Raw genomic sequence first — 24,719 nt, 5'->3', positions numbered from 1 at the left:
CGTTTCTCTTCTGTGCTCGTTTCCCCCGCGCCGCTCGCGCCGCCAGCTCGCCCCCGCAGCCCGTCCCCACAGCCCGCCGTGTTCGCCTTCGCACCGCTACACGTGCGCGACGAGCATGCCCCATCGCCCCCTGACTGTAGCACCCCCATTCGCTCGCCCCCAACGCTTCCGTCCACTATCCCTTTGGTGAGCCACACGCCCCCGGCCGCCCCGGCCCACCCCTCCCCGGACGAACAACATAGAAAGCTGAAATAAAAACACGTGCAACAACACGGAAACAACTACTACAACATTAGGCTGAAGCGGCTGAAACACCGTGAACATATTATTGCAACAACACGAAAACAACTACTGCAACATTAGGTTGAAGCAGCTGAAATACCATAAACATATTATTGTAACCACGCGGAACAAACGGCTGCAACAAATAGGTTGAATGAGCTGAAAAATTTGAACAGCTGCAACATTGGGATGAAGCAGTTGAAACACTATGAACATATTATTGCAACAACAAGGAACAACAGCTGAAACATTAGGATGAAGCAGCTGAAACACCATGAACATATTATTGCAACCACACCGAACTAACTGCTGCAACAATGGGCTGAATGAGCTGAAATATTTAAAACATGTTATTACAACACCGGTGTGAAGCATATGAAACAACACTCGAAATAAAAACATTTGCAACAACATGGAACACCTACTGCAACATGAGATTGAAGCAACTGAAATATACTGCAACATCTCAAAGCAGTACTACTGCAACATCGCAAAAACATCTGTTGCAACAACCCAAAAAATCTCATTGCAACATTTGAAATCATATGTTGCAACATCCAAAAAAAACCATTGCAACACGACGAGATCTGACCTCGAGAGCTCGCCGGAACCCTAGGCACCGCCGCATCCCTTAGATCCAGAGGAGGAGGAGGAGGAGGAGGAGGAGGTGGTGGTGGTGGAGGAGGAGGAGGGCTCAGATTCAGAGAATGACCCACCTACCTCGCCGGAAGCCGCCGCCGTCGCCCTCTTTTCCGGTGGCATGGAGGTCACGGAGGGAGTGATGGAGGGGCGGCTCGCCGGAAGCCACCGCCATCGCCCTCCTCTCCTGGGACATGGAGGCCGAGGAGGGAAGGAGGGAGGGGGAGGGAGACAGGGGCAGCTCGTCGAAAGCTGTCGCCGTCGTCCTCCTCTTCGGTGGCATGGGAGTCACGGAGAGAGAGACGCGACGCAACAGCGCACGACGCAACAGCGGAAGAGTGGAGGAGCGGACGAGGAGACCGAGAGACTCGTGCGCGCGGGTCACAGGCCAGGCGAGCGCGTAGTCAGTCTAGCAGTGCGGGGTCCGTCCGGGACGCCCGCACGGTATCGTTTCCGGGGGAAAAAAAAAAAACGGTCCCGGTCCCCAGCCGAGTAGCCGACGCCACCGCACACGTGCCCGGCCCCGCCACCCGCCCGCCACGTAACCCCCGTCCCGCCTCCTCGAGCCTCCCCGTCGCGGGTCGTGCGCTGCGCTTGCTATTTAGCACCCCCGTCCTCCTCCGTCCCAAGGCAGTCGCAGTTCACAACTGCGACTAAAAACTACAGTATCTTCTCCGCCGCGATTTGGGTAGAGTTGGGCACAGGCGTTGCTTTGCTTCTCGGACTACTAGGTGAGCAGAAAGCTCGCGTCTTTTTTTCTCTCCTGGATAGGATGGGAGTTCAGATCGCTTGGTTTTGATTCGGGATTCCTGCGCACGCTGGCCTGCTCCTGATACCGAGATCGCCTTCTGAGGCTAGATTTTTCGTGGTTGCTAGGGTTTCCCCGCTGAATCTTCGGGCCTTTTCACCGGTAGTATCGTCGTCTTTTCTATGGTTGTCTCTGCGCGAGAGCTACTGCAACGCGCGGGTGATCTGGAGTTGTTTTCTCGGATATTCCTTTCATCTCGATACTTGCAGTGGCTGTGGGTCCCTTTAATGAGTAGATGCATGCTGCCTGCGCTGGATTTGTCACCCCAAAGATTTGGGATTTATCGATAGCTATGGAGGATTTACTTCCCCATTCCTCTCGATTCATCCGAACGTTGGTTTGCTGTACTGGTTTGGTTTGTTGAGCTTTGCGTTGTAAAGCACGCCTCCGATGTTTTTGCCGGAAATTTCGATGCTTTACCCAAAAAAAAACGTTCGGTACCTAGCATAGGTCGTGCTGCCTTTATACTTGCCGCTTCCGCATTTTACTCGATGCGTTTCATACTTTTCCCAACTAAGTAGTTTGGCTATTAGAGTACAAATCCATCTAAAGAGGTAAAAGATTGCTGATTGCGACGAACACATACTCTTTGTGCGTTTCGTGTGTGCATTTTTGGTATTTCTGTCCGGAAGATCTAAAGAAGAAATAGATGTTTAGATTCTTTATTTATCGTGTCCTTAACCTGTAGTGCTGCAAACCTGCATCTGTGTGCTTGCGATGTGCCTTTTTGGTTTGTGTTGTAGTAGATAGGCGATAATTGCCACCTTATCAATGAAGTGGCGTTCATGTTCCATGGTCTGGATTTCAGAGTTGGGAATTTTACTATGATCTCCTGTGCATAGGGCGTCTCGTTACAAATATTATGCAAGCGTACAGACTAGTCAGCAACTACTCAGCGCTAATTACACCTGTGCACAGACTTTTTAGTTCGTAAAATGTTTCTGTGACAAGTTCAGTGTAGGTTTATTCATTAGTATTCTAATGATTGCAGGTTAAGTTGCATTTTCGGTTCTCAGAAAAGGACTGGCTCTGCACTTAGATAATATTAAAATGGATAGTGCACAGCCACCGAGTGGGGAATTGAACACTTCGTTCAATACTCTAATGGTTGCTGGAGGTGACCAGAGTCAACAGCCTCAGGATGCTGGCAATGAAACCAGCTTCACGAACTGGAAAGACCTTCCCATGGAGCTACTCCTGCGTATCATTTCACTAGTTGGAGATGACAGGATAGTCATTGTGGCCTCCGGTGTATGCACAGGATGGCGTGACACATTAGGGTGGGGAGTTGCAAATCTTTCACTATCATGGTAAGAATTGTCTTTCAAGCATGTCTGTTTCAGTTTGACATACATTATCTTCAGAAGATGAGTTCATTTTAGAATCTAGAAGCTTCCATACTGTAGATTTGGATACAATAGTGGATTAGTATTCAGCTGTCTTCGGTTTCTTAGATATTTAACCCAATATCGTCATAATGTTTGATTGCAGTGCATTCAGTCACTAATTCCGTAATCTAAATCCATCACGATAACCTGTTTGGTTGAATTTCTTTTCAGTAGATCATTTTCTTTGCTGTTGTTGTTTGGCAAAATACTGTTGTTGCTGCTGTTGTTCAACCACATGATGTAGACAGTCAACCATATGATGTTCTTGCTATAAAGGTCATTGCAAACATGAGAATTCCATGTGCTGATTTCTCGGCCCTACAGTTGACTAGATTATAGAGAGAAACCTAAAAAGGTAGCCATAAGCCCATAAATGATTATACATGGGCTGTATGGCAACCGAAGTGCTGTACAAGAATCCCTGTGGATCATACATACTTACATAGCAAACTTCAAGCAGTAGTTTTAGTTCATTATTTCATACCTTCTGTTGTGTATCCACATAAGCCTTCGAATAGAAATGGTGTGATTTTTTTTTTCTTTCTGATATAGCAAAGTCATCCTACAGTGACATGTCTTCCTATAACATTCCTGGCTTATGTAATTTTTGGATGAGATATATTGTGCTTGGCTTCCTTCATGTTTATGCTAAAGTTCCTTGTGCTATGCAAATAAAGTACGTAGTAAACTTTGTTTACTTCAGTTCCTAGATGACCACCTGGTCTTTTTGAATGACTTTTGGAGAGGAAAGTGTTTATTGACCAAAGAAAATGTCAAATTCAGGTGCCAGGGCCACATGAATGACTTGGTGATATCACTGGCTCACAAATTCACGAAGCTGCAAGTTCTATCTCTACGCCAAATCAGAGCTCAGCTAGAAGACAGTGGCGTGGAGGCCGTGGCAAACAACTGCCATGATTTACGCGAGCTGGATCTTAGCAGAAGCTTTAGGCTCAGCGACCGGTCCTTGTACGCTCTGGCGCATGGGTGCCCTCACCTTACAAGGCTCAACATCAGTGGGTGCTCCAATTTCAGTGATGCGGCTCTCGTGTTCCTCTCTAGCCAGTGCAAGAACCTGAAATGCTTGAACCTGTGCGGGTGTGTGAGGGCAGCTTCTGACAGAGCACTACAGGTACTTCGTTTTCTGTAGCATTGTTTTCTTGAGCTTGCATTGATTCCTTAATTCCTGCTATTTTGGTGGTGTAGGCCATTGCTTGTAACTGTGGCCAGCTGCAATCGTTGAACTTGGGCTGGTGTGATAGCATCACTGACAAGGGAGTGACCAGCTTGGCTTCAGGATGCCCTGAGCTCAGGGCTGTGGACTTGTGCGGTTGTGTTCTTATAACAGGTAACTTGCGTTTACGTATTTGGTGTCGAATCCTGCAAAACTATCCCAAAACTTAGCTGACTACTCTTTGGCCTGACGCTTGTTTGATCTCTTACTACAGATGAGAGCGTGGTTGCGCTGGCGAACGGCTGCCCTCACCTGCGTTCCCTGGGCCTGTACTACTGCCAGAACATCACTGACCGCGCCATGTACTCCCTGGCCGCCAACAGCCGCATGCGGAGCCAGGGCGGGGGCTGGGACGCGACAGCGAAAAGCGGCGGCGGCGGCGGCAATGACCGGGAGCGGGACGGGCTGGCGAGCCTGAACATCAGCCAGTGCACGGCGCTGACCCCGCCCGCAGTGCAGGCAGTGTGCGACTCGTTCCCGGCGCTGCACACGTGCCCGGAGAGGCACTCGCTCATCATCAGCGGGTGCCTCAGTCTCACTTCCGTGCACTGCGCCTGCGCGCTGCACCCTCACCGAGCCGGGCGCGTCATCCTCTCCAACCACGCCTACTGATCGCATTGTGGAGCTGTGGTGCTGGGATGTGTGCGTGCGCGACGGGGCTGTTGTGTGAGGTGCTTTTGTGTTGTTGTGTTGTATGGGCGTGTACTAGGGTATCTACTCTCAAGGGAGCTGTATTGAACCGTGTAGAAGCAACTGAGTTAAGCTTATTGTCTGTAAAAAATGGACTGTATTTGTGGCCTTGGCCTGGTCTCTTGGTGCACCAGAAGCAGCAGCGCGATGGCCGCGAAGCCACTCCTTTGGTAGGGCTCTCACCGGCTCCAGCGTCGGTGCTGTGCTGCTGGCTCGCAGCCGTGCGCGTGTGCCTGTGGCAAGATTGGTGCTGTGTTGCTGGCAGCCGTGCGCCCGTGCCTGTGGCAAGATTTTCTAGGCATGGCAAAATGACCTAGGCACTGCAAAGTGAACTAAATTTTCTAGCTATTTTTGTGGTTTAGCTACGTTTGCCTAAGGTTTCTCGTGGCAAATTAGGAACCAAACAGCCCCGACGCTGCCATGGGAGCCTTCTTTTCGTTTTTGCCAAAACTAGCTGCCCTCGTTTTTGCCAAAACCAGCTGCCCTGTCAAACGAGGATTTGCGCTTGTGGTAGCTTTTTTCTTACAGTAAAGTGCACCAGCGGTCCTAAACTTGTAAAACTGTGTCATACCGGTCTCTAAACTCGCAAATCGACCGTTTAGGTCCCTAAACTTGTTCACATGTGTCATCTCGGTCCCTAAACTTGTTCGGTTGTGTCATTTCGGTACCTAAACTTGCAAATTATCTGTTTAGGTCCTCAAACTTGTTTAGTTGTGTCATCCCGGTCCCTAAACTTGATTTTGAGTCTCATCTGGATCAAAACAGGGTGATATAACAACTTTATATCAAAAAATAATTCATAACTTTTTCATATGAACTTGAATGAAGACAAATTTTATATCAAAATTGTAGCCCTCGACGCGATCTACGACTTTGTAGTTGAAAAGTATTTGAATTAAAATGGTTTAGGGTTACAAAATATTATTGTATGTTTATAGATTTTGAAATTTAAAATTTAAAATTATCAAACAATCTTGGATATTGATATGGTCTATATGAAAGTTATAGTTCTCAATACGATCTACAACTTTGTAGTTAAAAAGTTTTTTGTTTGAAGTCATTTAGTGTCCCAAAATTTAATTTTAAATTTCAAATTTCAAAATCTATAAACATACAATAATATTTTGGGACCCTAAATATTTTTAATTCAAAAACTTTTCAACTACAAAGTCGTAGATCGCGTCGAGGGCTACAATTTTGATATAAAGTTTGTCTTCATTCAAGTTCATATGAAAAAGTTATGAATTAATTTTTGATATAAAGTTGTTAGATCATCCTGTTTTAACCCAGATGAGACTCAAAACTAAGTTTAGGGACCGGGATGGCACAACTGAATAAGTTTGAGGACCTAAACGGGTTATTTGCAAGTTTAGGGAACGAGATGACACAGCCGAACAAGTTTAGGGACCGAGATGACATAGATGAACAAGTTTGAGGACATAAACGGTCGATTTACGAGTTTAGGGACCGGGATGACACAGCGGTACAAATTTAGGGACCACTGGTGCACTTTACTCTTTTTCTTAATTTAATTCAAAGAAAGGAATTTCTCCTTTCAGAAAAGGGGCTGTCTACTTTTTATATCCGTGTGTTTTGGACACTAGGAAAACAACCAAAAACAGCACAGCAATGGCTAGGGGTGGGAGTCTTAGTTATCTAAGGATCGAAAACTCTTACGTGAGTAATTAGCTAAGTTTCCAATAACTGAGATTGCGCTACTCGCGCTTGTAAGGATGTAACTCTACTTCCCCTTTGCTTATTAATACAACGCCGGGCAACCGGATCTTTTTTTTTAAACGAGTCTTTCAGCAGCAGTGATCAGCACACGGAAAAAATCCATTTTGTCTATCTCAAGTATCACGAAAGTCAGTTTTTCATCCCTCATCTCTCAAACCGGTCACTTTATCTCCATGATTGTTTCTGTTCGTGGTTTTCTTTTTTTTCGTTTATGTTTATTTTTGCTGAATCTTTAAAAAATCATATTAAATCATAGAAAAATCATAAAATAGAAAAATCCAATTACGTTGGACTCCACATGAGTAGTTCTACACAGTGAACATATGACATGATATGCTTTAGTACAAAGTTTTTGTTATAACCTTATATCTATATTTTTATATAATGAATTCATAGCTGCAGTTTCTCTTGTCCAATTAGGGTAAAACTTTTATTATGGATTAATCATTGCATGTTTGAGATATAGAAAAAATTTCATGCTCATTGGATCATATATGACTTGAGTTATAGATGTATATATTAATTTATCTAGGTTTATATAGATAAAACTATAACTCAGTCATGCATGATCCAATGAGCATGAAATTTTTGTTACATCTCAAGAATTAAATGATTAGATCACCATAAAAATTTCACCATAATTGGACCATAGAAACTGGAGCTATGAATTAATTACAAAAAAAACATAGATCTAAAGCTACAGCAAAAACTTTATACTAAAACATACGATATCATATGTTTATTATGTAGATCTACTCATGTGGAGTCTAACAAAAATTTCATGCTCATTGGATCATGTATGACTGAGTTATAAATTTAATTTCATTTAAAAACTATTTAACAAACATAAACCTATATAAAAATATAACTCAATCATGCATTATTCAATGAGTATGAAATTTTTACTACAGCTCAAGCATGTAATGATTAGGCTATCATAAAAATTTCACCACGATTGAATCAGAGAAATAACAACTATGAATTAATTACAGAAAAAATAAATATAAAGTTAAAACAAAAACTTATAATAAAGCATATCATATCATATGTTCACTGTATAGAACTACTAATGTGGAGTCCAATGCAATTGGATTTTCCATTTTGTAATTTTTTTGTGATTTACTATGATTTTTCAAAGATTCAGCCAAAATAAACATAAAAAGAAAAAAAAGAAAAAACACCAACGGAAACATCCATGAAGGTAAAGTGACCGGTTTTAAGAGATGAGAGAGGAACTATGTCTGGTTTAGAGTTGAGGGAGAAAAATCTGACTTTCGCGATAGTTGGGAGGCAAAATGGACCTTTTCCTCATTTCTAAAGCCAACGCCCAACGGGCTGTCTTCGTTGCACTTTCGAACAACTAAACAAGGCCGATGGATGTACTTGCTGGGCCTTTTGTCAGACGTTAATATGGGCCAATTATCAGTATGGCCGGTCGTGCCTGTTTTGAACTAGGCCGATGTTGTGATGTGTGATGATAAGAGCTTACTGGGCTTGATGATAAGAGCTTAACCTGTCGGCTATGTGAAAATTATTTGACAAGATTAACCGATCGTTTTGAAAATTCTAAATTGCTACCAATGCATACGTCCTCCAGCATGCCGAGTTACCTGCAAAATGAGCAAAATAATAATAATAAAGGAACAAATATATGTCAAACGAAAGAAATAATATGCGAAAACGAAACCTATAACCTTCAACGCGATCCCGCGCTGCATGACCTTCACCCTTAGCATCAAGGTTCCCGGAAAGCCAAGTTCGCGGAACGTTCCGATTGAGGAACACGAACGTGAAACATGGAACATCTATTACTTTTAAAAATCGTGAGGGGTATATTTATTTGCATTGTTCCTTCGGAAGATGGAACGCGTATCTAGTGTAACATGAACGAGGTTCTTAGAATGAGGAACATATTTTATTTTGGTAAATGCATCGGCAACCATTATGAACTTGTTCCATCACGGTAGATTGTTATATTTTCATCTAGTGTCTATACGGCATTAACATTAACAAATCATGGCATGATCTAAAATGCATGATCAGAAAGAGGAATATACGCTATTGTGAGCAGCTGAGCATCCTAAACTTCTGGTTTGGTGTACCTTTGCTCCAGGTCGTGTTCCCACTGTGTTTGGAACGATGTTCCCATTCCACGTTTGGGGCGAAGTTCCCAAAATGTGAAACATGGCCATCACTACCGGAGACCGGCTCTTTGCCGAGTGCCAGGTGGTTTGCCGAGTGTTGTTTTTCGGGCACTCGGTAAAGCCGTCTTTGCCGAGTGTTTTTTTTTGGACACTCGGCAAAGAGGCTCTTTGCCGAATGTTTTTTTTAACACTCGGCAAAGAGGCTTTTTGCCGAGTGATTTTTTTTTGACACTCGGCAAAGAGCTTCTTTGTTGAGTGTTATTTTTTTTTGATACTCGGCAAAAAAAATTTCAAAGCATATTTTGAAGCAGTAAATTAATTTAAATGAAAAAGCTTTCAACTACAAAGTTGTATAACTCATCAAGATGTACAATGTTTGTTTTGATCTTTTCTTCATATGACAAAGTGAAAGTAAATTTGTTCACAAATCTAACATATCTCTCTTGTAGTTTATGAAACTACAAGAGAGATATATAAGATTTGTGAACAATGTTAGAACGACCATGTCGGATGAACAGATGACCAAATAACCAAAATAAACTTTGTAGATCTCGAAAAGTTATGAAACTTTGTAATTGACAACTTTTTGATTTGAAATCATCTTGTCATGTAAAACTGCGTTTGAATTTTAAAATTTTAAAATTCAAATTTTGTAAACGACCTCGGATGGGAAAACTTTCTAAACTAAAAGTGTAGATCTCAAAAAAAAAGTTATGAAACTTTGTAGTTTATAACTTTTTTATTTGAATTCGTTTAGGGCCTCAAATACGCAATTTACACTTGGCAAAAAAAACTTATTTGCCGAGTGTTTTTTTACACTCGGTAAAGAAGCTTCTTTGCCGAGTGTTTTTTTTGACACTCGGCAAAGAGCTTCTTTGCCGAGTGTTATTTTTTTTGACACTCGGCAAAGAAAATTTCAAAGCATATTTTGAAGCAGTAAATTAATTCAAATGAAAAAGTTTTCAACTACAAAGTTGTGTAACTCATCAAGATGTACAATATTTGTTTTGGTCTTTTCTTCATACGACAAAGTGAAAGTAAATTTGTTCATAAATCTAACATATCTCTCTTGTAGTTTATGAAACTACAAGAGAGATATATAAGATTTGTGAACAATGTTAGAACGACCATGTCGGATAAATAGATGACCAAACAACCAAAATAAACTTTGTAGATCTCGAAAAGTTATGAAACTTTGTAATTGACAACTTTTTGATTTGAAATCATCTTGTCATGCAAAACTGCGTTTGAATTTCAAAATTTTAAAATTCAAATTTTGTAAACGACCTCGGATGGGAAAACTTCCTAAACTAAAAGTGTAGATATCGAAAAGTTATGAAACTTTGTAGTTTACAACTTTTTTATTTGAATTCGTTTAGGGCCTCAAATATGCAATTTACACTTGGCAAAAAAAAAACTTCTTTGCCGAGTGTTTTTTTTTACACTCGGCGAAGAAGCTTCTTTGCCGAGTGTTTTTTTTACAGTCGACAAAGAGCTTCTTTGCCGAGTGTTTTTTTTTGACACTCGGCAAAAAAAATTCAAAGCACATTTTGAAACAGTAAATTAATTCAAATGAAACAGTTTTCAACTACAAAGTTGTATAACTCATCGAGATGTACAATGTTTGTTTTGATATTTTCTTCATACGACAAAGTGAAAATAAATTTGTTCACAAATCTAACATATTTCTCTTGTAGTTTATGAAACTACAAGAGAGATATATAAGATTTGTGAATAATGTTAGAACGACCATGTCAGGTGAACAGATGGCCAAACAACCAAAATAAACTTTGTAGATCTCAAAAAGTTATGAAACTTTGTAATTGGTAACTTTTTTATTTGAAATCATCTTGTCATGCAAAATTGTGTTTGAATTTCAAAATTTTAAAATTTGAACTTTTCAAACGACCTCGGATGAAAAAACAACCAAAATAAACTCTATAGATATCGAAAAGTTATGAAACATTGTAGTTGGCAACTTTTTCATTTGAAAACATCTTGTCATGCAAAACTGCATTTGAATTTCAAAATTTTAAAATTCGAACTTTTCAAACGACCTCGGATGAAAAAACAACCAAAATAAACTCTGTAGATCTCGAAAAGTTATGAAACATTGTAGTTGACAACTTTTTGATTTGAAAACATCTTGTCATGCAAAACTGCGTTTGAATTTCAAAATTTTAAAATTCAAATTTTATAAACGACCTCGGATGGAAAAACTTACTAAACTAAAAGCGTAGATCTCAAAAAGTTATGAAACTTTGTAGTTTACAACTTTTTTATTTGAATTCGTTTAAGGCCTCAAACATGCAATTTACACTCGGTTTAGTATAATATATCAGGAACTAAAACGGAATCCAGACACAAGTGAGAGTGTGTAGTGGTAGAGGATGTACGTGCACAGCGGGAGGTCTCGGGTTCGAATCGCGTCGGCCGCGTAGCCATGAAATTCACGCGAAAAATGTCCGAGATGGGTGGGCGCTGGCCGGTGGGGGCCTCCATCGATAAAAAAAATTCCATTTTTTTTGGGTAAAAATTCCCATTTTTTTCGGGTTTTTTTCGGTTTCAACTTTGCCGAATGTCGGCACTCGGCAAAGGCTTTGCCGAATGCCCGACAAAAAACACTCGACAAAGACGCCTTTGCCGACGGGTTATTTGCCGAGTGTTCTTTGCCGAGTGCAGCACTCGGCAAAGCCTTTGCCGAGTGTAAATTGGGCTTTGCCGAGTGCCCCTGGCACTCGCAAAGCCACTGATTCTCGTAGTGCATGTTCCACATTTCCAGCTGCTAAACCTCCATCTGCTTGATCTCATGCTCCCGAGTAGATCCCGTGCCACCCTATGTCATCCAATTAGATGATGCATTATGCGCGCACTGTATCCCAACCTCCGGAGGCATGGATTGGACAGGAACCTAAGAGGTAGTGATGTGCTTTGCCTAACGGAGACAGAGACGGGGGGGGGGGGGGGGGGGGGGAGAGAGAGAGGTGGCTGAGAGAGTGGAGGCTTCGGAGGAGAAGAAAGGGGTGGTGGCGATTAGTGGGGAGGAGCGAGAGAGACGCGTAGCACTAGGGTTTTTAATTGGACCTTAGGTTTTTTTATAAAGTCAGCCATCCTAAAAAAACCGTGTATATAAATCAAATTATAGAGATAGTATTTATTTGTTTGTCTTCATAAACGGACTCAAAGAAAAGCATCGTGTATTTTTGGAGTCTGAACTACTTTTAAACAGTCTCTATTAATTGAAGGCCTCTTAGAAATCTTTGTAGTAGTACGCCAAGTCGGCGTGCAATTTGGTAGCTGCATTCGAAAGTCGGGCTAAATGTCGCCGACGCGATGAACGGGATTGGAGCACCGGATCGGATTTGAAACCTAACCTGTTGTACCTAATAATTGGTGGCTTGGACTCCGTCATTTGTTTCCATGATCATCGATCTAGACTAACCAAAGCTGCTGCCTCAAAAAATAGTGTGGTTTGGGACCGCGGAGGCCTCTACATGCATATTCTTCCGTGCGACTATTTGCAGCATTGGCGTTCCGACGCAGCTGACCGTGGACCTCGTTAGCTGGCTGGCTGGTGCCTTGACTTCTGCCTTGGTTAATTTGGACTCGCTGTCAAGGACTTGTAGCTGCAGATTGCAGATGATATACATATATGACTGAGTTTTGTCAGCTGCTGGAATTGAAGAACGACGGAGATAGATATGATCGTTGACGACGACAAACAGAGAGAAGAAGTCTCCACGCATGCGCTTCAAACGACACGTCTCCGTCCGACGCTGCCGTCGTCGATGCGATCCGGCACTCCGGCTCGATAGTAGATTATTCATTTTGTCCATCGCCATCTTCAGGAAACGACCGGAAAAGGGCTGAAGCTAGCTCTATATCTTCATTCAGTTCCAGTGAAGTGACGAGAGGAGAGGAGAGAAACGGTTATCCGTTCCATTCATCTATCTATCCCTGGCGTGCACTGCTCAGATAGCCGGGAAAAGATTTCTGAATCCTATAGCTGGAACAGCCAAAGACGATGATGTGGCCACTTGTGTTATCAATATCGATGTATCGTCCTGACTCTTGCGTGAGATGCATGCTGTCGTCGACAATGCAGGCAATGCCTTCACGAGCCGTTGTTGCTGTGTGATGTACACATGCATTATTTCGCCAGGCCCGTACGCAGATTCTCTGCGTCGCACCATGCCTTTTTTTTGCGTTGAATGCAGTGCCGCAGTGTGACGGTCGCGACATAACTGACATTAATCACATATATAGCCAAACCCATACCCCACTTTATATATAACTACTCCCTCCGTACTAAAAAAATAAAGTCGTTTCGAACAGCGATGTGGTCTATAAGGCGTAACTTTGACTATTTATTTTTATAAAAATATTTATTAAAAAGTGATATATGTAAATTTTTGTGAAAGTATTTTTCAAGATAAATCTATACATATGGTTTTCACATTTTCAAACTCAACGACTTAAAAGTTATTCATAATTTATATTCATAATATTTTTTAGCATGGAGGGAGTACTTCCTAACCACCCAGAAATCCCTGCCTCCTCAACCCTTTTGCTACTGTTTATTTTTTCTTTTCATTTTTCCTTTTTTTGTTTTTCCCTCTCTTTTTTTTTTTTTTTTTGCTCCTCCGGGCTTGGGACGCTGTTCTTTTTCCTTTTTCTTTTTTTCTCCTCCAGGTTTCGACCGCTGTTTGGTGCTGTTCAATCTTTTCGTCCCTCCCCCTACACGTGCGCAGCTGAGCGCGCAAATCAGTCTAGTACTCCCTAGGGTCAAAAAGAATACAACTACCAAACTATGGCTAGGTGTGGATCAAACTAGCATAAGTTTGATTAAATTTATAGTGAATAATATTAATATTTTATATATTTAATTAGATTTAATATAAAGATATATTTTATAGTTAATTTAATAATATATTTTTATTATAAATATTACTATTTTTGTATAACTTTAGTTAAATTTAAACTGTTTGACTCACCGAAAATTGAGAATTGTATTTTCTTTAGATGGAGAAAGTATACATGAGTATTTGCAGGTGCAGGAGCTTCCTATCCCCTGGCATATAGTAGTGCTAGCAAATACAGGAGTACATAAGTACCATGCATGTACTCATCAATGCAGCACCATGCATGTACTCCCTCCGTATCTATCGTCGAGAAGTAAATGTACCTAATTTTGACTAAATATATAAAAAAGAGTAAAATGCACCAGAGATCCATCAAATTTTAAGAGTGTGTTATTTAGGTTCATCAACTCTCAAACTGTATTTTTCGGTCCCTAAACTTTTAAAGTAATCCACTGCAGGTTCATACCCCTTTGTTTATGTTTATATTTTACAGAAACCTCCCTCCATTTCTTTTTCTTTCACATGCCAACCTCTCCTAGCTTTGTCTCCTGAGCACACAAGGCTGGCGGGAGAGCGCACTAAGCTTGCATGGGAGCATGGAGTGTGATCGAGCAAGCGGGACAAGGACATGCTTGCCTCCCTCTCGCGCGCACACGACGTCGTACGCGACAGCTAGCAGCATGATCGCCGCAGGGTAGTACAGATGATGATCGACGACATGGCAGCAACAGCCTTCTTCGCGCGCAGCGGTGGCGCGCTGGTGGTGGCGGCCCGTCGTGTTGGCGGTGCCGTCGTCGATCGGCGTGGCCCGTGCGGACTTCGCCAAGGACCGTGCCATGTGCGCGTACCGGCAGATGGGCCATGCGACGCTGGTGAGTTGTTTTTTCAGAAGTTTATTGACACTGCCACGCACTGTTCTCTCTCTACTCCAGTTCGGATCGCTGATACGCATGTAGCCCTCCACAGCCTAGGGCTTGAGTGATGCTTATTTTGGAGAGAGAGAAACTGGGATCCGCTCCTCCCATTGCAGCAATCGATTCCAACTTGTAGTGGTGCCAGAAAAACAAAGAGCGTAGCAAGAACTTGCGTCCTCCCAGGTCCCAGCTGATGCCCAGTGAATAGAAAACGATTTCATTTCGTACTTTTGTGCTCACACGGCGCCCAGCCAAGTACCAGTTGCATGGCTAATGGCATCTGAGTAATATTTTTTAATCTATCATGCAGGTCCCACCATCGGTCCCTAACCAGGAACGCTCCTCGAGTGTTACAATGTAGACAGCAGCTAGCATCACCGATGGTGGGACCCGCATGATAGATAAAAAAATATTACTCAGAAGCCATTAGCCATGTAACTGGTACTCGGCTGGGCGCTGCGTGAGCACAAAAGTACGAAATGAAATCATTTTCTATTCACTGGGCATCAGCTGGGAGCGACGCAAGTTCTTGCTCCGCTCTTTGTTTTTCTGGCACCACACTACAAGTTGAAATCGATTGCTGCAATAGGAGGAGCGGATCCCAGTTTCTCTCTCTCCAAAATAAGCATCACTCAAGCCCTACGCTGTGGAGGGCTAAGTCGCCAAACCGACCGTCAGTACTGCTGTTCAGCGGTACTGATACTATAGCACGTACATGGGCTGTTGTAACTTAAAAAGGTTGTGTCCACCGAGAGCAACGAATTACTGTGCACACGGCCGGCCGGCCGGACGACCTTGCCTATTAGTCAGCGCGCATGGCCCTAGCCCCTAGCTAGCTAGCTTTTGCCGTGCACCGCGAGGTACGTAGTGTGTGTACGGTGCCTACGGGCCGGTGCTGGGCATGAGCCACCACCTGCTTGAGCCCGCGCGGCAGCTAGTGGGGCGTGGGCGCGCGCGCGCGCGCCGTCGCCTTGTCCTGCACGAACGTCAGGCAAGTCGTCAGGCCCATCAGTCGGTCCGCGCACATGGCGCGGTCCTTGCCGGACGATGACGACACCGCCAGCACGACGGCGCCCGCCACTACCAGCGCCGCCGCGCCGTCGATGCTGCGCCGCCGCCACGAGCGAAGAAGGTTGTCGCCGCCATATGTCGTCGATCGTCGTCTGTGCTATGCTGCAGCGGTCGTGATGCTAGCTGCCACGTACGACGTCGTGTGCGTGCGAGAGGGAGGGAGGCGGGAGAGGATCGGAGGCACACATATTCCTGTCCCGCTTGCTCGAACTGCATGCCGCCATGCAAGCTCAGTGCGCTCTCTAGCCAGCCCTGTGTGCTGAGAAGGCATGAGGGGTAAGCATGTGAAAGAAAAAGAAATGGAGGGAGCTTTCTGCATAAACGAAGGGGTATGGACTTGCAGTGGGTCACTTAAAAAGTTTAAGGACCAAAAATACAATTTAAGAGTTGATGGATCTATATGACAGCCTCTCAAAAATTAATGGACCTCGGTGCATTTTACTCTAAAAAATATATTAATATTTATAGTACATAATTAGTATCATTAAATAGATCGTTAAATCTATTTTTATTTGGATATACAAATATTATCCATATTTATTATAAATTTAGTCAATAAGAAAGTTTGGCCAGCCTAAATATTATAGCGACACTGAAAAGAGAACCGAGGAAGTATGGGATTGGAAGCTCTCTACAAATAATTTGCTAGCTAGGGCTGAAACGATTGGTGCTGCCGCATGCTACATGCATACGCACGCATTTGACTAGCAGCATCACGCACGGCACGGGCCGTGCATGCTAAACACGAGTGGGGAAAATTAGTCAAAAAGACGCCATGCAAAACGACATTCCGGGCGTGACGGATCTTGCAAGGGAGATATATAGCACTAGTGGTGGCCGCGACACGCATATATTCTAGGGATTTTTTTTCAGGGAGGCTCACCCAAAAATTTGCATTCTTTCAAAATAGTTAAATTTGATTTATTTATGTAATTATATGTGCATTTCAAATTTAGGAAATAATATTTTTTATGAAATTAAAAGTATACATGAGGATAGAAACATGTCGATGCATTCATGCTGCTGCACATTTGTTTTTAGAATGATTAGCTTTGACTACAATTTGAATTGAATTCAAATTCAACTTGAAAATGAGTTTGGAAAAAGAAAAGGAATTTCTTTCTTTTCTCACTCCCTTCCTCACTTTCGGCCCGATTGGCCATTTTCTCCTCCGCGCCAGCCCAGCCCGGCCTTCTCCCTTGGTCACCGCGCCAGCCAACCTCGCGTGGCCCAGCAAGCGTGTCGGCTCAGCCGCTGCCGCGCCCCTTCCCCGCGCCTCAGCCCCTGCCTAGCCGGGCCCACCTGTCAGCTCTTCCCCCCACCTTCCGAGTCACGCGCGGTCGAGGCGGAACCGCCGCTGCGCAACCGCCGCCCCGCTTCTGGCGTCGTGGGCGTGTCGCCCCGCTCCCCGGCCTCTTTAAAAGGAAGTCGAGACCCTGCCGCCGCTCCCTTTCCTCTCCTTGTGTCTGTTCCTGCCCCACTCGAGCCACAGAAACCGCCGCCGTGCTCGCCGGATACGCTGAGCTCGAGCTCCGCCGCGGTGATTCCGTTTCGCCGTCTCGCCGTCGTCGTTTGGTCTTCGCCGAGCTCCGCCGAGTCGTAAGGAACCTCCCAAGGCTTTTATCTCATCGTTTCTCGCCCTCTACTGCTCTCACGCCGTCGCCGTTGCTCTGCAGAACCTCGCCGTCCGCCCCTCCGCGCGGACAGCCACCCCCGAGCCGCCTTCGCCTCATTTTCCCCCCATGGTGAGAACCCCCTTGCTTCCCTCTACCTCCCTGTGCCGTTATTTTCGATTTTCATGGCTTCTGGAGCCCTGGCCGTGTGCGCCCGTGTGCTCCACACCGTCGGCCATGGCGACCGCCGCCTTGGCTACGTCCTCTGGCCGCCGTATTGGCCTGTCCGAGGTCCCCTTCACCCCTTCGCTCTCCCGGTGTCCTCGGTTGCGCAAACCGAGGCCTCTATGGCCTTGTTTCTCGTGCGCCGGCGAGGTTCTTGCCGTCGGCCATGGTGCCTCGCCGCCGGAGCCACTGTTCCGGCCACCACTTCCTTCTCTCTCTCTTCCAGATCTAATCCAAGCCGTCCGTTTCTTGATCAACGGCTCTGAGTGGCCAATACCCCTTCGCGGGTAAATTTGCTAAAGAGACCCTGAGCTTTTCTAAGTCCTAACCCGCAGTCCAAAGCGTATTTCCCCGAGTACGCATTCTCGTTTTGAAAGCGTAAAGTTCACTGCTTTAGTCTAAAATATGTTTTCAGTATTTACAGAAATGCCATTTGAACTGTTTTGTTTATAAAATCGTCGTTTTAGCTCCGAATTGATCCGTTCAAATCGCGTTAGCTTCGTAATTTCATAATCTACATGTTAGAACTACTATTAGTCAAGTTTGGAACTTTTAAATTTCATGGTTAGATTTAATTAAATATATTACTAAAGGAAATCCCGTTTAAATCATAACTTCCGCATTTTAGCTCCGTTTTTGTGAACTTCGCGTTGACGTGATCGTAGCGAGATGTATATTATTTTCACAAATATTTTATCTTGTTTTCTATACTGTTGGTGTACTGTTCTAATTATAGGAATGTTTGCTTTGCATGAATGCTTTTGAAATGTTGTATGTTGCTGTGTTGGTCGCGTTCAGACGATAAGGAGAACGTTGGAGACCAAGAATTCTTCGACGACCAGCAGGACCTGCAAGAGTTTGTGAACCAAGGCAAGTATAGTGTAACACCCCGGTGTTATGCCAGCATTTAGGCACTACAAATCATGCATATCATGCATCATCAAGCATCCTAATCATACATACCTAATCATGTAAATAATAACTGAAACCCTGCTTCGAAACATACGAAACATGCTCGTAAAACATGAATGTTGCATACACTTGTTTAGAGTTATTTTTGCCCTAATTATGCTTGCTAGGTTAGGAAAAAACATGTTTGGCTATCATTGTAAATCATCTAGAATTATTTAGCACAATTTTTGGAGCAAAGTTTGTATTCAAATTATTGCCAAATTTTGCTTTAAAAATAATTCTCCAAAATTAGGGTTTTGAGTTAAAATTGACTTTAATTTTATAATTCAAAACCTAGCTAGAATTGGACTTTGGTCATAAAAGCAAAGTTGTAGAGGATTAAATTCTAAGCAACTTTTATTTTTGGGCCATTTTCAAAAGAAGTCATTTTCTTGCTCGAAAGGGTATTTGAAAACTGCTATTTGAAATTTCCTTGAAAATCAAAAATTGAAAAAATGCTTTTCTTCTTTCACGGGCCGTCGCCTCCTTTTTGGCCCGCCAGCCGAAGCCGGCCCACGCGCCGCGCCACGCTGTCCCGCCGTGCGCTCGCCTCGGCCCAGCCCAGCTCGCGCGCACGGCCTGCCTCCGCGCTGCGCCGCGCCCGTTCCCGCGCGTCGCGTCTCGACCGCGCCAGAGCACTCTCGCCATGTGGCGACCATGCGCCGGCGACGCCCGCCGCGCGGCAACCACAGCCTGCCTCTGCTTCCACGCGCCCGCCTTCATCTGCTGAGCCCGCGGCGCTCCACTCGTCACTCTCCCGTGCTGCCTCTCTGCTCGCCCGCACGAGCTCTGCTCTCTCGCCACCGAGCGCCACCGTAGCCCCCGCCGGTCAAATTCGCCGCCAGCGCTCCACCATGGCTAGCAATCCAGCGCACCTAGCTCCGCCTCATTCTCCGGCACCTGGTGCTTGTGGCTGTGACGCCTTTTGAGCCAAGGTAGAGCATTCTTCGTGCTTCGCCGCCGTCAATCATGGCGCCGCCGTGCTCGGCCGCCGTGGAACGCGTCCTCCTTCCCTCCTCCACCCTTCCTAGTTGCCTGCTCGGGTTCGTCATCTCCTTGCGAACCCCGCACGCCCGCCCGTTTGCCCTAACCCGGCCGGCAACGGCCGCCGGCCCGCTGGCAGAGCCCGCGCCGCCGTGGCGTCTCGACGCCGGCGTGGCATGGCTTCTTTGCCCGGCCGAGCTAGGCCAGGCTGGCTCGGGCCGAAGCCCCGAGCTAGGCCACCGCCCTTCCCTTTCGCTCGGTCTGAGCAGGCCAAGTGTGGCCGTGGGCCAGTTGGTTTCCACGGGCCGGCCCAGTAGTAATAGGAAGGTTTCGTTTTCAGTTTTCTTTTATTATTTGGAAAGAGAAATGATTTGGAAAATGTTTGTATACTCAAATTTGCTCCAAATCTGTTGAAATAAATTTTGCTAGGTTTCTTGTCACCAGATCTACATGAGAAAATTATTGCATGTCATTTTAAGATAATTTTCTGTAGAGCTTTATTTAATCCTTGATATTGCTAATAACTTGAAAAATGTGTAGAAAAACCTATAGGCTTCAGAAAAATAGGATTCTAAGTTTGTTAATCTTCTTATGTAATGTACTTCCTAGGAAAAATATGTGTCATGCATGTACTGTAGAAAAATTATGAGGTGTAGTTCAAGTGCCTTTAATGGCTGATTTTTGTTATTTTTGCTAGAGAGCAAAATTTGTATAAAACATGCATGTGATAATTTTTGTACAGTGATTATTTGCTATGTAGAACATATGAAAAATATTTCCTCTGCTGTTTGACACTTTTCACAGTACAAAGTATTTTTATGTTCATAATCATGCCATAGCTTGTTATTTTTGTGTAGGCTAATCCACTCATTCAAATACCATGAAAATCTGATGGTAGACTACTTAGGGTAGTACTATGCTATGGTAATTTTCTAAGATTTTTCTAAGCAATAAAAATAGATGTTACTATTCAAACCTATTATTAATTAGGGTTTAATCAAGTGTTGCTTTATGTGTGATTAAGAAATTAGTGAAGCTTTGGTGTATCTTTGAAGCATTTAATAAGATGTGTTGACTTAGCATATTAGTAGTAGAAGAGAATGCAGTAGATGACATGTGCTTGTAGTATATGTTCTTGGATGATGTTGACTACCTTGCATTCAAGCATATCCATTGTATTCATCTCATCTGATGCACCGATGGCATAAGCACTTACGCACATTGCATCATACAGGATCGTAAACAGAGAACCCAGTCGTCATACCCGAGGAGCCCGAGGAGCAGCTCGAGGTGCAGCCGCAGGAAGTGCCCGAAGCCGATAAGGAGGACGTTGAGGAACTTCCGGAGTGCCCTGATCACCGCCCGAGCTCCTTCGAGAGAGGCAAGCCCCGGAGCATTTTCTCCCCGGTTTGCAATTATTAATTCAATGCTTTACTTTAATTGATGCATTACGTTCAGGAGTTGTTTGTAACCGTTGCTGCATTATACCTTGTCTACCTTTGTTATACTATATCCTTGTTACCCTGGTATCCGCAGTCGAGTCAATGCTTAGCTGGCTTAGACCGGTAGAAGTCGGGTGATTTCCTGTCACCTACGAGCTATAGGTGGTTACCTGGATCTGCTTGGATAACTATGTAGTCATGGTATAACTAAGTGTTAAATGAAGTTGAGACCGGACAGAGACTTACAGAGTTTTGGACTGTAGTGCTTTCCATCTGTATCGATTAAGGACCGACCGTTGTTGGGCCTCGAGTCATGTTGAACGCATGCCTTACATTTAGCTGGCCGGATAAAGTACCTTTCGACCACGAAGCTGGGAGATTATTCGGGCCGAGTAGATTGCCCGCAGCGCAATGTGCCGGAGCAGGTGTGGTAGGACACGGGGGCGAGATGATAAGACCAAAGTGCAGTCGGTCGTCCCCCGGGTACATGTGGTTCCTGGCAAACTCGAGATTTCTGGATAGTTGACTCGGTGATCAATATCTCACTTTAGCAGGTGAGTGAGGTTTATGTAAGGAATAAATCACCAGCTGGTTAGGAATCGATTCGAATCGCCATTGCTCTTGGATAGTGAGCACTTGACTTGAGTTACTTCATCGTAGTAATGTTAATGGAACACTTGGACAGTTATAATGAATATGATAATATGGAAGTTGTTAATGATCATTGGTTATCATTATTGGCTTAATCACATGTTTGCTCTAGTATAGGTGCAAATCTAGTCGACAGGTTAATAATAATTAACTTAACAATAATGCTTTTGGAAAGGTTCTTGAAATGCTAAAAATGCTTCTTTTTGCAAATGAGTCAGCTACCCTACTATAAAGCCTTCATAATCCTTGGTGTCATTTATTTTTGGTTATGTCGGGTAAGTCTAGCTGAGTACCTTCTCGTACTCAGGGTTTTATTCCCACTTGTTGCAGATGGGCAGATGTATTACGGCTACTGTATCAACTACCTTTATCCTATGATGGGTGATGCTTAGGACCATGGGCATGGTCATTCCTTATGTCTCGTCTGATGCTTTTGTTGGAGATGATCATTAGCTGGCACTGTATTTGAAATCCGTGTGAGTGCGTGTGGTTTTGAACAAATGGCTTCCGCTACTTCTATTTGAACTCATTTTGTAATAACTATGCTTAAACTCTGATGTATCTAAGATGCAGACTTTTATGTAATATGTGATGGTGACCGCTAAACTTATTATGATCTTGGCTGGTATGTAAGTTGGTTTGAAATCCTTCGTGATTTCACGGACTACCGGGTTATACGGGCTTAAGTTTGCTAAATCGTCTGCTCTGGCAGATGATTTTCTTACTTAATTTCGTATAATTGGTCGGTTCTGTTACATATAGCATAGGCCTACCTTGATGTCCTATTTCACTTTAATCAATTACTCATGTGCATGTGTCTAATTTTGATAACCCTAAGGACATTCTAGACAGTTGATGACTTGTTCCCTTGACTCCTATGGGGTAATTGCATATGGATAGACTGCTAGTGCTCTAACTGAACACGATCTATATGATGATGAATGATTCTATGGAACTAAAAGTATAACATGATTTATAACAATTGTTCCATAGGGCGAAGGTGCAAATGACTATTGATCATGTTGCTCCTGGCCCTCCATAAGGACTTGTCTGTCGGCAAAAGCTAGGACTGACAGTGCAACCGGGAGAGTCATATGGCTCTGACTTTAGCTCAGTAATAGAATCTTTTCTAGCTAGTTAGAGGTTACCTTTTTGGCGCAAATGGGGCTTGCCACGTTGGGTATAGGGCTGCCTCTGTTCCTATGTGTATAGTCACGATGGATATGTGCCATAGGAAAGGGGGGTTCCTACATCTACCTGCCAAGGAAACCTAGCGGCCCTAACTTATTAGAGAAACCTATGAAATAGCTTCATAGTGTACCCTGCCCGCTCACCTTGGCAGTGACATGGGAGTAATTAACCCGGGCATATGGGAATCACGACTCATGGTGAATGTGCACCACCTCTGCAGAGGGTAACAAACTGTTATAACAGCCGTGCTCACGGTCACGAGAGGCCCGGAAAACTCATAGAATAACTAGTTACTTGTTGATGATCATTTAAGTTGTTCTATGATGATATATGATACACTTGACCCTAATATATGTTCTTATGGGATTAAATGGAAGCCTAAGCATAATTTGATAATATCTGATAATAAAAGCTTATCGTACTAAAAATGCTAACTGCAGTAAACCAGTGCCAACCTTTTGAGCTTCATAACCCCATGTTAACTTATTAAGTACGGGATGTACTTACGCTTGTTTATTTTCTTTATTTAGATAAAAATCTCGGATGGGTAACAGATGACAACGGGTATGAAGAATTCCCTAAGGATTTTTAGGCTTGTGGTCAACCAGTTGACCTTCCCTGTGATGAAGCCCCATGAGAGAGTTATCTTTTTATATTCCGCTGTGTGATGTAAGACTATGTTATATTATGAATTTGATGTAAGAGACACCGTGGTGATACTTTATGTAATTTGTCGGCTTGTATGTGTGATTGATCCTTGGGCACACACGAGTTCTGTGCATTCAATTTTATCATTAAAATTGGGTGTGATAAATTGGTATCAGAGCCGTATTGACTGTAGGACGCAAGCCTAGTTAGAAAACGGTCGTTTTAGCATCTTTGCTCCTCTAGTTTCTTGCTTACTGTCTTATTCTTGTTATTTTATTAAAACATTTATGCTTTTCATACCTTAATCTATTATATAAAATTGTTGATTCTAATTCTATCTCACTTTAAATCTATAGATGTCTCATAATCCGAAGACTGCTCGCCTTAGCATTGCTGGCTATCGTGCCCTGTTCACCCCACGTGCTCCACAGGCGGAGAAGGAGATTGTGATCATCTCCGACGATGAGGAGATGGCTACCCCGACGCCTGCACCTGCTCCTACTCCAGCTGTCGCACCGATCTATCCTATCGTAGCTTCACCTGAGGAGTCGACGGCTACTTCCCCTACACCTGCACCATCCCCAGCTGTCCCCGTGGTGGATGAGGAGATAGGTTGGAAGTGCAAGTACTACTTCAAGCTAGCCCAGAGATGGCCTACTACCACACCCTCCTCACTCACGTGCTGGACGACTACTACTCCGACCTGCACGCCTCCATCAGCTACCACTGTGCAGAGTACCAGCATCCATTGGAGGCCACCTTCTAGAAGGTAGAGCTGGTGGTCACCGCTTGGAACGACATCAAGAATGGACATGAGGTGGAGACTATCCACCGTGCCCCTACCAGGAGGGCCCATGCCTTGGATGGCATGGAGGATGCAGCACAGGACGTCTACATCCACTACCATGGTCGTCGCTTTGAGGCCATGAGGGAGGATCACTTCAGGTTCCTTCCTCGCAATGATCATGAGGGTGTTTGGCAGGTCTTGGCTCCACTAGAGAGTGACCCAACTCTGGAAGCAACGGTGTAGCATGTCCACGCTATGCAGGGGGTGGATGAGGAAGTCAAAGGAGAACTGCGTGCATCTCAGAGGGCTGAGAGACGTCTCCAAAAGCAAGTGGATGAACTTCGAGCTCAACTTGGGCAGCCATCCATCTACAAGAAGAAGCGTCGGTCCTTCACTATGATTGACACCACTCCATAGGTGTTAGGTGCCTTGATCTAGATTACCACGTCGTTAGTTCG

General features: G+C 44.1%; 2 protein-coding genes across 2 annotated transcripts; both read left to right on the top strand.

Annotated features, from left to right (window-relative positions):
* The first annotated feature begins 1,560 nt into the window (after positions 1–1,560).
* On the top strand, positions 1,561–5,152 carry LOC136497013 (F-box protein SKP2A-like). Its single transcript, XM_066492797.1, has 5 exons — positions 1,561–1,652; positions 2,721–3,039; positions 3,901–4,249; positions 4,324–4,465; positions 4,566–5,152. The coding sequence occupies exons 2-5, from the start codon at positions 2,780–2,782 to the stop codon at positions 4,961–4,963; spliced, it is 1,149 nt and encodes a 382-aa protein (XP_066348894.1). The 5' UTR covers positions 1,561–1,652; positions 2,721–2,779; the 3' UTR covers positions 4,964–5,152.
* A 13,861-nt stretch (positions 5,153–19,013) lies between these two features.
* On the top strand, positions 19,014–19,487 carry LOC136496256 (uncharacterized). The gene has a single exon (XM_066491922.1). It carries the CDS (start codon positions 19,014–19,016, stop codon positions 19,485–19,487), a length of 474 nt encoding a protein of 157 aa, XP_066348019.1.
* The last annotated feature ends 5,232 nt before the right edge of the window (positions 19,488–24,719 follow it).

Source organism: Miscanthus floridulus, chromosome 12, assembly GCF_019320115.1.
Source record: "Miscanthus floridulus cultivar M001 chromosome 12, ASM1932011v1, whole genome shotgun sequence".
Lineage (NCBI taxonomy): Eukaryota > Viridiplantae > Streptophyta > Magnoliopsida > Poales > Poaceae > Miscanthus > Miscanthus floridulus.
Note: the sequence above shows the minus strand (reverse complement) of the source record. Positions and strands in the feature narration are given on the sequence as shown.

Coding starts and splice junctions, on each gene's coding strand:
- LOC136497013 (XM_066492797.1), top strand. CDS start 2,780: ATGGATAGTGCACAGCCACCGAGTGGGGAATTGAACACTTCGTTCAAT. Junction 3,040..3,900: donor GCAAATCTTTCACTATCATG/GTAAGAATTGTC, acceptor TGTCAAATTCAG/GTGCCAGGGCCACATGAATG. Junction 4,250..4,323: donor CTTCTGACAGAGCACTACAG/GTACTTCGTTTT, acceptor TTGGTGGTGTAG/GCCATTGCTTGTAACTGTGG.
- LOC136496256 (XM_066491922.1), top strand. CDS start 19,014: ATGCTTTTCTTCTTTCACGGGCCGTCGCCTCCTTTTTGGCCCGCCAGC.